General features: G+C 40.3%; 2 protein-coding genes across 2 annotated transcripts; one reads left to right on the top strand and one right to left on the bottom strand.

Moving 5' to 3' along the window:
• Positions 1 to 2,221: 2,221 nt before the first annotated feature.
• On the bottom strand, positions 2,222 to 5,541 carry pheta2 (PH domain containing endocytic trafficking adaptor 2). The gene is made up of 4 exons (XM_085404619.1): positions 4,815 to 5,541; positions 3,748 to 3,836; positions 3,355 to 3,655; positions 2,222 to 3,065 (listed from the first exon to the last, which is right to left on the bottom strand). Exons 2-4 carry the CDS (start codon positions 3,826 to 3,828, stop codon positions 2,662 to 2,664), a joined length of 786 nt encoding a protein of 261 aa, XP_085260745.1. The 5' UTR covers positions 3,829 to 3,836; positions 4,815 to 5,541; the 3' UTR covers positions 2,222 to 2,661.
• A 701-nt stretch (positions 5,542 to 6,242) lies between these two features.
• cd2bp2 (CD2 (cytoplasmic tail) binding protein 2) lies at positions 6,243 to 13,156 on the top strand. The gene is made up of 7 exons (XM_085404618.1): positions 6,243 to 6,319; positions 6,651 to 6,729; positions 7,706 to 7,835; positions 10,823 to 10,980; positions 11,177 to 11,741; positions 11,818 to 11,903; positions 12,617 to 13,156. Exons 2-7 carry the CDS (start codon positions 6,655 to 6,657, stop codon positions 12,725 to 12,727), a joined length of 1,125 nt encoding a protein of 374 aa, XP_085260744.1. The 5' UTR covers positions 6,243 to 6,319; positions 6,651 to 6,654; the 3' UTR covers positions 12,728 to 13,156.
• Positions 13,157 to 13,713: the final 557 nt, after the last annotated feature.

The raw sequence follows: 13,713 nt of genomic DNA on the forward strand, positions 1-13,713 counted from the left end.
TGTTTCTGAAGGGGTGTTGCGAGCCTTAAATGTACGACAACATGCCAGACAATTGAAAGCACCATTAATCTCTGTCTGAGGCTCTGCCTTCTCATCACTACAGAGGTGTGTGTTTTCTGATTGGTTACAGTCATGAACACTTTCCCACCTGTTTGGCCCCCTCTCACACCGTCTACCCCTCAGGCTCCCACCCCCTTAAATATAAAGGGATTACTTGGCAGGGTGATGGCAGCAGACATTCCCAGAAGAGCATAAAAGGGACAGCTGAGTGCGACCAAAATAGCTAAATAAACCTAACAGTCTGTCGACGTGCCGCCACCCCCCCCCCCCCCCCCCCCCCCAAATAGCAAAATGCTTTCCTTCATTTGCTCTTTCAGGTTTTATATCCAAATCTACTTCAGAGATAATCTGTTTTCATTTCATTAATCAGGCACATTTATTTTTGTTCTGTGGTTGAGACTGTTTGTGTTTCCACTTATCTCCCCACCAGCCACCGATGAGTCACATCTCTGCTTTTCACTGGTTTCCAGTCCCTCAGTAAGCTGAATTAGGCTGGTGTTTGTTTTCACTGGACGTGCAGGAATTCCAGGGTCTGAGTCTCAGTACTTACTTTGTATTCTTGTTGACCTTTGACCTCTGTTTCACTAGACCATCAACATCTCGTTGCAGGAGTTATATGTATCACACCACATGGTGTCAGTTTTTACTTTTAAGAGGAAGAAGTGGATAAGATAAGATTTGCCTGTATATATTTTTTTCTGTACACTTCATTTATCGCTCATACATGAGACGAAATGCACTGTGGGAGGAAACTGAAGCAGGCAACTCCACGCAGAAACAATGATTCAAACCAGGAACCTTTTTACTGTGAGGTGACAGTGCCAACACGTGCAGCGCCATATTAAACTACACTGAAACTCTGTGTTTTAGCTTTAAAAGCGGCTCCATAATCTGCTCCCACAATAATCATTTTCTTCAAACTGGCCCTTCTAGTTGGACACGAGTGTCAAGCACTTCTTAAGAAATATGCAAACGAGCTGTAACATCTCAAACTTTTCACAGATGTGTCAACTGCTGCAGTTTACTGACTTCACCGTCTGCACAATGTGTTTAATCGCCGCTGTGGCGAGGGAATGCTTTCATACAGACGTGTGTGTACATTGCAGGTGCCTGTGCTGTAATGTGACGCATCCCACCACGCTCTTGAGAAGCCATCTATCATTTCTGGATGATTGGTATGTGTGTATGTAGGGTCTGGAATGTGGAGAAGCTCCCTGCTTGACCTATGGGGAAGACGGTCTTAGCAAATTGGAGTGACACGGGAGACATGAGAGTTTGTAATGTCATAATGTGTGTTTGATCACCGTCCAGTCTGAGGTTACTCTATTTGGTTATTTGAGTCCATCTGTGATTGTGTTACATCAGTCGCCATTCAGTGAATTTCAAAAGCACTTCAGGTGTCTGTTGTTGTTTTTCAAGTTGCAGGACAGCTGAATTGTGGACGCTGCTGATAAAAGTAAGCAGCAACTAACTTAACTAAAGCCACTAAATTTTCTTAAATATGTAACACCAGCTGCATTCTTTGTGTCTCTTGCATGCGTCTATAAATCAGTCAGTCACACACTGTGCCTGCAGCTCCCTCTACTGTTCATGTTCCTTCATTGCTTCTTCTTCTCTGTGCAGGTTCTCAGTCATCCATCCACTGCTTCTTCTTCTTTCGGCTGCTCCTTTTAGAAATCACCACAGCGGCTCATCTACCTCCTCTGTCACAGAAACCCTCCTTCACTACATCCATGAATCTTCTCTGTGGTTTTCCTCCACCCTTTGTCCAGTGTATCCACAATCCCTGCTCTTTACATGCCCAAACCACCTCAGCCTTGCCGCTCTGACTTTCTGATCTGTCCCTCTGATGTACTGATTTCTAACCTGCAAATGAAAAGCTTAACATCCTCAACTCTGTCACCTCTTGTATTTTTGTCAGTGCAACCATCTCCAAACCATACATGGTAGCCGGTCTCGCTACCATCTTCTAAACCTTCCCTTTCACTCTTGCTGCCATCCTTCTGTCACAAATCACCGGTGACACTCATGCTTGCACTCTCTCCTTTCTTTTGCTTTGGATGGTATTTAAGCTCATCTTCCTTCAGAACATGGACTTTCTTACCACCACTGTTAATCACAGGCGTAGATTTAAGAAGGGGCTCTTAGGAGTTATGTTTATTTGTATTTTGTGCATCAAAGTTGTGTGTCAACATGCCAACGAACCAGTTACAAGCCATAAAAAAACAATAGACATGTTTTATTTGATCGTACAGTGAATTTCATATAATACTCTTTTATTTAACACTGCATCATGGTGGGCATCCCACAGCAAGAAAATCACAGGTGTAAAATATTGCCATAAAATATAAAAAGAAAAGGCCCCTTTGAACAGCATCTACCCTGCTTTACATTCCAGTGTGTTTTCTTCACAGAATCTAGAAAATCTGAACTTTCTGCAAAGAGTTTAAAGCTAATCTAAAAAATGACCGGCGTTGATCAGACAGATGTCAGGTGTCTGCCAAAAATGTCAAAATACTAAAACAGGCTCGCTTCCTCTTTGACACACATGACTCACCCCATCTCAGTTCCTCCTAAGGAAACACTAAACTCTTTTTTCTTTCACCCCAGGTCAATAAGATCTTGATCAGTGTGGTCCTCTTCTTTTTGACGACTTTTCAGCCAGTCCTCTCGCACTTTCTTCACTTCCTGGCCATAATAATCATGGAGTTTGCTAAAATCCTCGAACAGGTCAAATCCCACCAAAGGCCACTCCCCATACAAAGGTGCTGGTCCATTAAGAGGTGTGACACAAGCATGTCTCCTGGTCCAGAGTTTGGGGGATTTTTTTGCCACTACTTTAGCTGGTATGGAAGGTGCTTGTAAAAGGGTGCTGGCACTGAAGCTCCTCCCCTCTCTGACTACTGCTGTTTGCTGCATTGTGGTGAATAAGAAGCTGTTTGTGGGCAGCTTGAGGGCACTGACAGAGGGGTGGGACTCACCCAGGCTTTGCTGCCGCTTAGCTTCTGTGAATAGAAACCAAAATATGAACAGAGAACCCTGCTTGTATATATAAAGTGTAAAAATTTCAACAGTTAAATTTTACATTCAGGTTATGTGCTGTGATATTTCAGGACTAGGGGAAATAACTTGCTGTAATCAAACCAGACTATTCTATTTTTATATTTTTTTTAAAAGCTCAGTGAGCTGTTTAAGTGCTGGGCAAACCATAGATTAAAAACATATAAAAATGGCTGATTGAAAGCAAAAAACACATGAGAATTTGATGTATAGGTGGCAGTACTCCTAACACACCTTCATACTGTCTCGCTAGGTCTTTCACCACCATGGAGAGGTAACAGTGGCTGGCTGAGTGGAGAGCTTTCACCCAACTCTCTTGACCCTGGCGATCTATTGCTGCAAATCTGTAGGTTTTGAGTCCAGGCCCAAACACCAGGGAGAAGGTAAAATGTCCATCGGTCTCCGAGTGCTGAACAGCACACCCTTCCAGCACAATGACACCCAGCAGGTGTCTGTCAGCTGGGCGCTCCTGGTAAAAAAGCAAGTTTGCCTTCAGGACAAACCACCGCCGGTGGTAGGTGTCATTTCGTTTTTTCTACGGGGACATTTAAGATAAATGAAGTCAAAAGATTGTATTTGCACATGAAAAGTGATTTCACATTGTTTATGATGTATATCATCTCAAACCCTTTTGTTGAGATATCCCTCTTTATCCACTGGAGATGTGCACGAGAGGTAATGGGTTAAAATCTTCTCATGAAGCTTCATCACAACACCTGAAAAGGAGAAAGCGCTGATGCATTCGGATGATATTTATACCAAAATCTGCACTAGATGTAACGAACACATGACAGAAGAGTGATACGGCAAAACATGCATGGCCCTTAAATTACTGTACTTGTTTTATGTGTGTCAAAGCAAAATGGATTTGTTGGTATGATACAAAACATCCATGAAAGTTAAAAAGTAAAGGCAGGTGTTCAAGAAAACAAATAAAAATGAAAAAATACTTGATGAAAATTATGAAAAGTATGTGTACTAATAAAACTAACATCATTTTTAGTCAGTGTCAGGTTAGTTACATTTATTAACATGACCTGCCTGATTTTACACAAGGCTTTGATTTTTCTACATGACTGTGAGTCGACCGCATCCACAACGTAGCAACACAAAATGAAACATTTTGAAACAATAGAAAAAACTCAAAAAACGGACTCAAAACTAAATAAATAATTCGAAAAAATTAAGCAATGATATTTCAGGTCATCAGAGTCAAGCTTACTCTGTTTTCCCTATTACAGTGAAACCAAGCAAGGCAGATTTTATCTTCTGTTTCTAGTGAAACAGTCTGCAAATATTAAAAGTGTACAGATTATTTAACTTTAATTGGTTTGTGTACCTTTAACTTTTTGCTTTTGATTTTAATGTCTTTTAAATGTGATTTGAATGAATTTTAAGCCATTTAAGCCACGCTAAATAATCTCGCCATGTCATGTCACGGAGGAACCGAAAAACTGCAATACTTGCATATACAGCAGTAAAAACTAGATCCAACACAGTAAATTTATTACTGCTGTACTGCTGTGTTCATACTGCTATTTCAACCATTACGAGCTTTTTCTATAAGTAAGTTACAGTCACAGTGAAAACAGGTGTATAGCTGTGCAGCTAAATTGTATCGACCAAAATCCGACACTCTTGTCTAGTAACTATAAACAACAGTGACATAATAGAAAACGGTGTCTCAGACTCACCCCTGCCAATGATAAATCGCTCACGGGGTCAGTTTGCCCTCTCGCGTGGACTTTACCTTAATTACATTCGCACATATTTTCTTTGATTCCTGTCATTCCTGCTCGTGAAGCCGATTGTTCTCCTCCAGATCCAGACAATGTTTGAATGTATAGTTTCAGGTTACTACCACCGGTTCTCCCTCATGAACAAGAGGACGAGCGTTGAAATATAAATAACTTGACCCACTTCCTGGTAACAAAACCCTGGTAACATTATATTCTCTCGCCTCTGCGCTTGAGTCTGCTTTGAGCTGATGGGTCATACACCGGCAGTTGAAACCAACCTTACTGACAAGAAGTGCTACCTGGAAGTGAGATGCTCAGCCCTCTCACTTCTGCATTTTCTGTCACTTGATCTAAACTTAATATCAGTTAAGTTTAGATCAAGTCTCTCATTGTATGTGAGGCAAATGTCCCTTGTATCTTGAACTTTGTTCAGAAAAAGTATATATTTATTCATATATCTAAAAGCAGAAAAACATTAAATGGCCTCCTGAAAATGTAGCTCATCGTTTCTTTGCTTGTGTCTGTTTTTGACATCCACTTATCCTTTTTATCCTTATGGCCCTCAGAGAATTTAGAATCTAAAAGGCTCCAACGTGTAAAGACATCAAAGGCCTTATACACTGAGGAGCCCTTTCTTGGTATATAAGGCCTTGGATGTCTTATATACTTTGGATATTCATCGCTGCCTCCTGTATTTTTGTAAGTGCCACAGTCTTCACATCATGGCATCTCTCACTACCACCTTGTAAATCTTTCTTGCTGCTTTTTTTCTGTTACTCATCAGCCCTGACACTTGTATCCACCAACACTCCCCTGCCTGCACTCTCTTTTTCACCTCTTTAGAGCATTGTCCTTTAGTTTGGATGGTTGATCCCAGGTATTTGAACCCATCCACTTTCACAACCTCTAGCATTTGGAGCTTCACTGTTACACCCGCCTCTGATTCACACACATGTATTCTGTCTTGCTCCTACTGACTTTCACTAACTATTCTCCTATCTCACGCATTTTCTTCCTTCATCGCCACCTCTAAGTCTAAGAACTTTCTCTTTACTCATTAGTACTTTTCTATCTCTATCTTTAACAACTAAATCCCATCCAGCCCGACCTCTCTGCCTAACCAATCGTAACAAGTTCTTTTCTCCTTTCTAATTGTCCAGCCTCACACACAACTCACTATATACGTCTGTAATACACGTATTTCTGAAATATACGATCCAATTCCCCAAAAGCTGATTCTGTTCATCTAGCGTTTTCAGTGGATGATTAAGTAAACAGAATCAACTTTTGGGATTTTTACTTACCTGGATGATTGAGCATGCATCAAGACAATACAAGCCAATTCATACTCCTCGTCAGCTGGTGGCGGTAGTGCGCCGTATCGCTGTTTGTTAACGACAACGTGAAAACATGAAAAGAAGAAACTGAGTCGAAAACGAACGTCGTTTGAATAATTTTCGGCAAGTTTTTACATCATTTTACAGCAAAACATTATTTTAATAGATTCTTTTTCATATTTCACCTATAGCGTGCAAACATTATACTCAGTAAATGTTATTTCACATCTACAAAGGCGTTTTGAGATGTAATATTTGCATGTGGTTTGTAGCTCATGTTTTTGGCTAACATGTTAGCCACAGAGCTAACCTGAGTTGCATGTTCAGGGCTAATTATTACAACGTTACAGGGCTACGCGCCTTAAAAGTTTAATAAAACTGCTCAAGTAACATCACAGCTCACCTTCACCTCCACTTCACGGGAATAAAAGAGTCACTGTTTTTCCTCCTGTAGCACCATGTCGAAAAGAAAAGTAACATTTGAGGATGGCAACGGAGAGTTTGACCTCGAAGACGATGTCCCGAATAAAAAGGTAATGCTGTCTTCTTTACACGGTTATTTAAAAAGTATAGACTGCTGTGGTGGCATAGGTTAGCAATAATTATTTTGTAGTGCAATTAGATTCTTACTAGTTGTTTACAGCCAAGCATCACACACGTACTTTCGATATCTCCAATGTTAAAATGGCACAATAATGCGCCAGTATAAGTCAGTTACCGAAATTTAGCTCTGAAGTATTTGTCAGTGTCATGCATACAGTTGTGTATATAGTCAATAATAATAGAAAGTTAGGTGGTGCTAACACTAACTTTCGTAGAGTGAAATAATCTGATGTCAACATATTGGCCTGTGTTTATCTATTATGTATTTAGTGTATTGAAAAACGCAAATGTGTGGTCATTTAGCAGTGTTTCAGCTTTTGATGTAACAAACTAGTTAGCAACATGTTCTAAAGAGACAGCTTAACGCCACATAAGCATCTGTACCAGAGATGCTCAAAGCAAGTGCAAAGCTGCAGATGTTTACATACAGTCAGGGCGTGAATGTCATGCTAAATTTGGGCTTTTAACGGCTTTTTTTGAGCTGTTCTTTCCCAGGATGGAATTATTGTACAGCAAATATAATTGATGACATTAAAAACCTCAGTCATTTGTAGTTCATAGTCATCCTAAAAACACAGATGCATCGTATAAGCAAATAACCTTTACTCTAGTAAAGACTATATTTGGTGGCCGAAGAATTCAATTTGACCACAGCAGAAGCAGCATTAACTGAGAGAGTTTTTCGTGTGCTTTGGCACATTTAATAAAATGTTAGAGCCTTTTTATTTATTTTTTTCTTTGGACGAAACCATTAAAAGCACACTACTCTGTGTGTGTGTCTGTTTTGTTTATTTTTCAAAAACTAATTGATGAAATAGGAGTAGTCAATACATCTTTTTTATGTCATTTCAATTCACTTGGTGAAATATTTGTGTTATTTTTATTTTTCTTCTACTCTCGAAATAGAGTTGTGAAGCTGTCAGCGGACCAGGCTCCAGGTTTAAGGGTAAACATTCCCTCGACAGCGATGAAGAGGATGAAGGAGAGGACACAAACAGCAGCAAATATAATATTTTAGACAGTGATGATGTTGAGGGTATGTTGATTATTTAAGCTGTATCTGTAACTCTTAAGTGGTCCTGTTTACTCTTCACATGTTTATTTCCCCCACATTGAGTCAAATTTAGAACTGTCCCTTTATTTCTTTAAAGGGACAGTTTGATTTCTTAGAATTTGGATTTTATGAGATATTATAATTCCTTTTATTTCCCCCTGGAATGTTTTGTGTATAGTAGAGGTAGTGCCACTTTGGAAAAGTAATTGCTGAAGGGGATAACATATCATAGGTCTGTTAAGTTGACAGTAATTTTTGGCCAAATGAGTTTTAGTTGACTGGTGATTTCAGTGTGTCTTTGTCAGCTGAACAGTTACAGAGACACATCGTACACCCTTGTGTTATCTGAGCAAATTTTGGAGGATTCACTTGAGCATTGCCTTGTTTTACTTGGCCTTCATGCATTGGTCGTACTGTCTTTTTAGTTAGTTGTGTTGCTTTAAAGTGCAGACACACAGCACTTTGCATATAACTTCTACTTTGTTAACATTAGTTGCTAAACCCAAAGCATTTCGAAACACCAAATGATGAGTCACTCTGAGGGACAAGCGGGACACCTTCTAGAATAGAATAGAATTCAACTTTATTGTCATTGCACATGCACAGGTACAGGGCAACGAAATGCAGTGCAAATGCAATTCTACAGTGCCAAACAGTTTATTTTTGTTGTATATCTGTCTTTTAACACAGTTTTAGTCATCCACACTACATCTAGGTAATTTCAGTTTGTGTGGTACATTCACACATGTGGTTAGGTAGTCAAGGTTTTAACTGTTGGAGCATGTACAGGGTGGGCCATTTATATGGATACAGCGTAATAACATGGGAATGGTTGGTGATATTAAAGTCCTGTTTGTGGCACATTAGTATATGTGAGGAGGCAAACTCCTCAAGATGGGTGGTGACCATGGTGGCCATTTAGAAGTCGGCCATCTTGGATACAACTTTTGTTTTTTCAATAGGAAGAGGGCCATGTGACACATCAAACTTATTGGTAATGTCACAAGAAAAACAATGGTGTGCTTGGTTTCAACATAACTTTATTCTTTCATGAGTTATTTACAAGTTTCTCTGTGTTCGCAGCCATTGACATGTCGAAGAGGTTAACACGTGAGGAGCGGATCGAAATTGCGTTGATATCTGGTGAACGCAGTAACCGGGTCATTGCAGCAGATTTCAATGCAAGACACCCTGCGAGACCACCCATCTCCCATGCTACAGTCAGCAAACTGCTTGCTAAGTTTCGTGAAACTGGTTCAGTGTAGGATTTGCCAAAATGTGGATGCAAGAAATCTGTCACTAAAGAAGAAACATCAGTGGCTGTCCTAGCTTCATTCAGCAAGAGCCCACAGCGTAGCACTCGCCGCATGTCACTGGAGAGTGGCATTAGTCAAACATCCCTTCGGCGGATATTAGCTACTCACAAATGTCACCCTTACAAACTCCAGCTACTGCAGCATCTCAACGAGGATGACCCAGATCGGCGCACAGAATTTGCAGAATGGGAAAAACAAAAATTGGAACAGGACCCTCAGTTCACACAGAAGATTTTGTTCAGTGATGAGGCAAACTTTTATGTGAATGGTGAAGTTAACAAACAAAACCAACGCTATTGGTCTGACATTAACCCACATTGGATGGATCCCTCCAAGACTGTTGGACCAACAAAAGTGATGGTTTGGTGTGGTATGTGGGGTACAACGATAGTGGGTCCATTCTTCATCAATGGAAACCTCAAGGCCACTGGATATTTGAAATTACTACATGATGATGTGTTTCCCTCTTTATGCACTGAAGCTGGCACGTTCCCTGAGTTTTTCCAGCAAGATGGTGAACCACCACATTATGGGTGCCAGGTCATGAGCATTCCTAGATGAACAGTTTCCTGGAAAGTGGATTGGTCGTCGTGGGCCAGTTGAATGGCCCCCAAGGTCTCCCGATCTGACCCCCTTAGACTTTTATCTTTGGGGTCATCTGAAGGCAATTGTCTATGGTGTGAAGATACGAGATGTGCAGCACCTGAAACTACGGATACTGGATGCCTGTGCTGGCATTTCTCCTGCGGTGTTGCTATCAGTGTGTGAAGAGTGGGAGAAGAGGGTTGCATTGACAATCCAACACAATGGTCAGCACATTGAACACGTTTTATAAGTGGTCAGAAACTTGTAAATAACTCATGAAAGAATAAAGTTACGTTGAAACCAAGCACACCATTGTTTTTCTTGTGACATCACCAATAAGTTTGCTGTGTCACATGGCCCTCTTCCTATTGAAAAAACAAAAGTTGTATCCAAGATGGTCGACTTCTAAATGGCCACCATGGTCACCACCCATCTTGAGGAGTTTGCCCCCTCACATATACTAATGTGCCACAAACAGGACTTTAATATCACCAACCATTCCCATGTTATTACGCTGTATCCATATAAATGGCCCACCCTGTATATCTGTCTTTTAACACTGTTTTAGTCATCCAGACTACATCTAGGTAATTTCAGTTTGTGTGGTACATTCACACATGTGGTTAGGTAGTCAAGGTTTTAACTGTTGGAGCATGTATTCTAAATATCACAGGATTATACTCATTTAATTGTGGGAATCCAAAGTCCTGATCAAGATTAAAGTGCTTAATTATGTGTCCCTACCTAATCCCACTTTAAAGAAATCAAACCCATTTTAGCGAGAAGGGGTGCTGAATTCTCTGATTTCTGTCCTATGCAAGTGAAAGATGTTGTTTTGGCTCAATCAGGGGTTTTCCTACATAGAGCGAATTTTGGCAGCACCCCAGTGGGTTTTTAGTCACAGCCAATGGAAAATCACAAGTGAAATAAATGGTCATAAATAACAAAATGCAAATATAGCAACACATACATACTGCTTTGCCAAAGACCCGCTTTAATCCAGGAAAAAACCCGTAAGCATCATTTGTGAGTAGTTGGTTAATACGACTATGCCAACTGTGTTTTCAGGTCAAGAGGGAGCAACCATTGACTTTGATGAGGGAGTTTCTATTACTCCTTTCAACCTGGAAGAGGAGATGCAAGAAGGACACTTTGACTCAGAGGGGAACTATTTCATCAAAAAGGAGCAACAGATTAGAGACAACTGGCTTGATAACATTGACTGGGTAATTGAGTTCCTTTGTATTACACCACTGTTTATTCTTTCTCTCACTGTTTTTATTTTTTTGTCTGCTTTTTTCAGCCCGAAATCTGCTTTTGAGTGTTGGTGTCTTTGTATTTCACGAGTTTGTAATCTCATTTTGGTGACAGGTGCTTCATATTTTAAACAGTGTTCAGTAATAAAAGGTCTTTTTTCTTCAGGTGAGAATAAGAGAGCAGCCTTTCAAAAAAAAGAAGAAAGGTCTTGGAGCCAAAAGGACACGCAGAGCAGGTGATGAGGACGAGGCAGAGGAAGAAAAACAGAGAGAAGAACAGCAAGCAGACCAAGAAGAAGAGGAGGAGGAGGAAGAGGCAGAGCCTCCAGAGGACCCACTGGCATCCTTCACACAGCACCAGCTCACTGAAGCTGTCATCGAACTACTGCAGCCTGGAGAAACAGTCGCTACAGCGCTCCGTCGGTTAGGAGGCCTTGGAGGACGGAAGAAGGGAAAGCTGAGGGAAGAAGAAAAATCCACAGAGGAGACCAAAGGGGATAAAGAAAAGCTTGATCGGCTCACAGCGCTAGCTGACCGACTGGTTGGATCCGGGATGTTTGAAATCTATCAGCAAACCTACGAAAAACTGGCCTACATGTTAAAGAGCATGACTAGCAAGCGGCCAGCGGTGGGGGGTGAGGAGGAGGAAGGAGATGAGCTTGACATGTTTGCTGACAAGTTTGATGAGAAGCATGGTGAAACAGCTGAGGACAAAGATGACAATAATAGAGGTAATTTAGTTATTTTATCTGCTTTAATTTTCAAAGACTGTATTTTTGGTTTAATCCCATTTTGCCTTCCATCCAGTGAGCGATGAAGTGATGTGGGAGTACAAGTGGGAAAATAAGGATAATTCAGAAGTCTACGGCCCTTTCACAAGCCAGCAGATGCAGGTACTCTCCTAAAACTACTTGAAATTGAATAACAGGACTTCTGTTAAGTGTTTGTAGGTGACTGTTTAAAATAATCAGAAGGGAAATGGTTCCCTCTCTGGCCATCGATAACGGTAATCGAATCTTTTTAGACCAAAAATCTTTTCATCCTCTAAATCTGAGGCCTGGGTTTCCAACTGGGAATGGGTGGAGTGTCCATTCCGTGTTGGGGAGGTGTTGCTGCTCGAAGTATCTCAGACTGTTGCAGCATCTGCAGTAATGCAGACACTGTACTGATCGATTGTGTTGAAGACAGAGTGTGAAGGTGTCGATTCTCTGGTCAGTCTATGCTCCTAATCTCAGCTATGGTTTTGGGTAGTCATTGAAAGAATGACATCACAGATAGAAGTAGCAGAAATGAGCCTTTTTGGAAGGGGGCTGAGATAGGGTGAGGTTGACTGTTTGGGAGGGTTTCCCCCCTAGAAGTGCTGGAGCAGGTGGCTGAGAAGAAGAGGTCAGGGTGTCTCGGCTGATAAGAGGCAGAAAATTAATGAATAGATTATAGCATCTTATACTGTACATTATCCTAATTGTAAAGGTGTTTGTTGTGGATCTAGAGCAATGTAATAATGAACCTCATAGAGTTAAGAGCTTTTAGGTTTAAGGAATTTTAAAAACACTAATGACATTCAGCTTTGAAATTTGAAATATCTTATCTTCTGGTGTCTTTCCAGGACTGGGTGGATGAAGGCTATTTCAGCAGTGGTGTTTACTGTAGGAGGGTGGACCAGGAGGGATCGCAGTTCTACAGCTCCAAGAGACTGGACTTTGAACTCTATACATGATTTACATCGAGTATTGAAAACTTTGAAGATAATATTATGTTTCAGCTACAATCAATTCTCAGCCTTTTCATGTTTTTTTTTAGGGCTTTGGTTTCAGATCTGCCATTTTAACACTGGTTTTGTTTTCTGTACACTTTTTTTTAAATAAATGATGTATGTGGTGAAGTAATCTGACATGTTTCTGTTAATCTTAGAATCAGATGACTCAATTTTAAGCTCACTGTGTTTTATTTCTTTCTTGACATGTGCTGAAAGTTTAAATAGCCTTTCCAGTTGACGGTACATGTAGCACATTTTGAGAGACTGAATTATTCAGTTATTGTAGAGTATTTTACACTTATAACCATGGTAAAAAAAAAAAAAAAAGGTACACCCTCTTTAAATGATAAGGTTTTACTGTCTGGACATAATAAAAAAAATCACATATTACAGAGTGTCATTATTTAAAACAAGCCAAAAAGAAGAAGCAGTGTGTGAAAGCATCCTCACTGGTTCCACAGATGGATACAGTTGTGGTCAAGAGTTTACATCCACTCATGGGTGTGAATGTCATGGTAATTTGGGGATTTTAATTGATTCTTGGAACTATTCTTTTTCCAAGGTCGAATGATTAGACAGCATACATCTTTAATGTCTTTGAAAAAGAACAACTGGGTGCACATGTTTGAATTTATTTTGGATTTTGTCTAATCCACACAAGGTCAAAAGTATACATACAGACAAACATACATACAACCCACTAATATTTTGCTAAACTTTCCTTAGCAAGTTGGACCTCAACCAGATGCTTTTGGTAGCCATCAACAAGCTACTGGAATAATTCTGGCTTGATATTTGACCACTATTCTTAGCAGAATTTGTGAATGTTTCCAGGCTTTTAAACAGATGAGGTCTGGCTTTTAATTGAATGTAAGGGACTCAACTTTTATGCATTTTATGTTAAAAAAAAGGGAGTATAAAGAAGTATAAGCTATAACCCTCCCCCT

The sequence above is a fragment of the Rhamphochromis longiceps genome, linkage group LG4 (assembly GCF_057381845.1).
Source record: "Rhamphochromis longiceps isolate RC_006_pf linkage group LG4, R_longiceps_female_GT1.1, whole genome shotgun sequence".
Lineage (NCBI taxonomy): Eukaryota > Metazoa > Chordata > Actinopteri > Cichliformes > Cichlidae > Rhamphochromis > Rhamphochromis longiceps.

What these genes read in the sequence shown, in the direction of transcription:
- pheta2 (XM_085404619.1), bottom strand. Translation starts at nt 3,828, where the DNA reads ATGAAGCTTCATGAGAAGATTTTAACCCATTACCTCTCGTGCACATCT. An exon ending in AGGGATATCTCAACAAAAGG is followed by an intron (nt 3,656 to 3,747) that starts GTTTGAGATGAT and finishes ATGTCCCCGTAG; the next exon opens with AAAAAACGAAATGACACCTA. An exon ending in CCTAGCGAGACAGTATGAAG is followed by an intron (nt 3,066 to 3,354) that starts GTGTGTTAGGAG and finishes TTCTATTCACAG; the next exon opens with AAGCTAAGCGGCAGCAAAGC.
- cd2bp2 (XM_085404618.1), top strand. Translation starts at nt 6,655, where the DNA reads ATGTCGAAAAGAAAAGTAACATTTGAGGATGGCAACGGAGAGTTTGAC. An exon ending in GGCTTGATAACATTGACTGG is followed by an intron (nt 10,981 to 11,176) that starts GTAATTGAGTTC and finishes TTTTTTCTTCAG; the next exon opens with GTGAGAATAAGAGAGCAGCC. An exon ending in CAAAGATGACAATAATAGAG is followed by an intron (nt 11,742 to 11,817) that starts GTAATTTAGTTA and finishes CCTTCCATCCAG; the next exon opens with TGAGCGATGAAGTGATGTGG.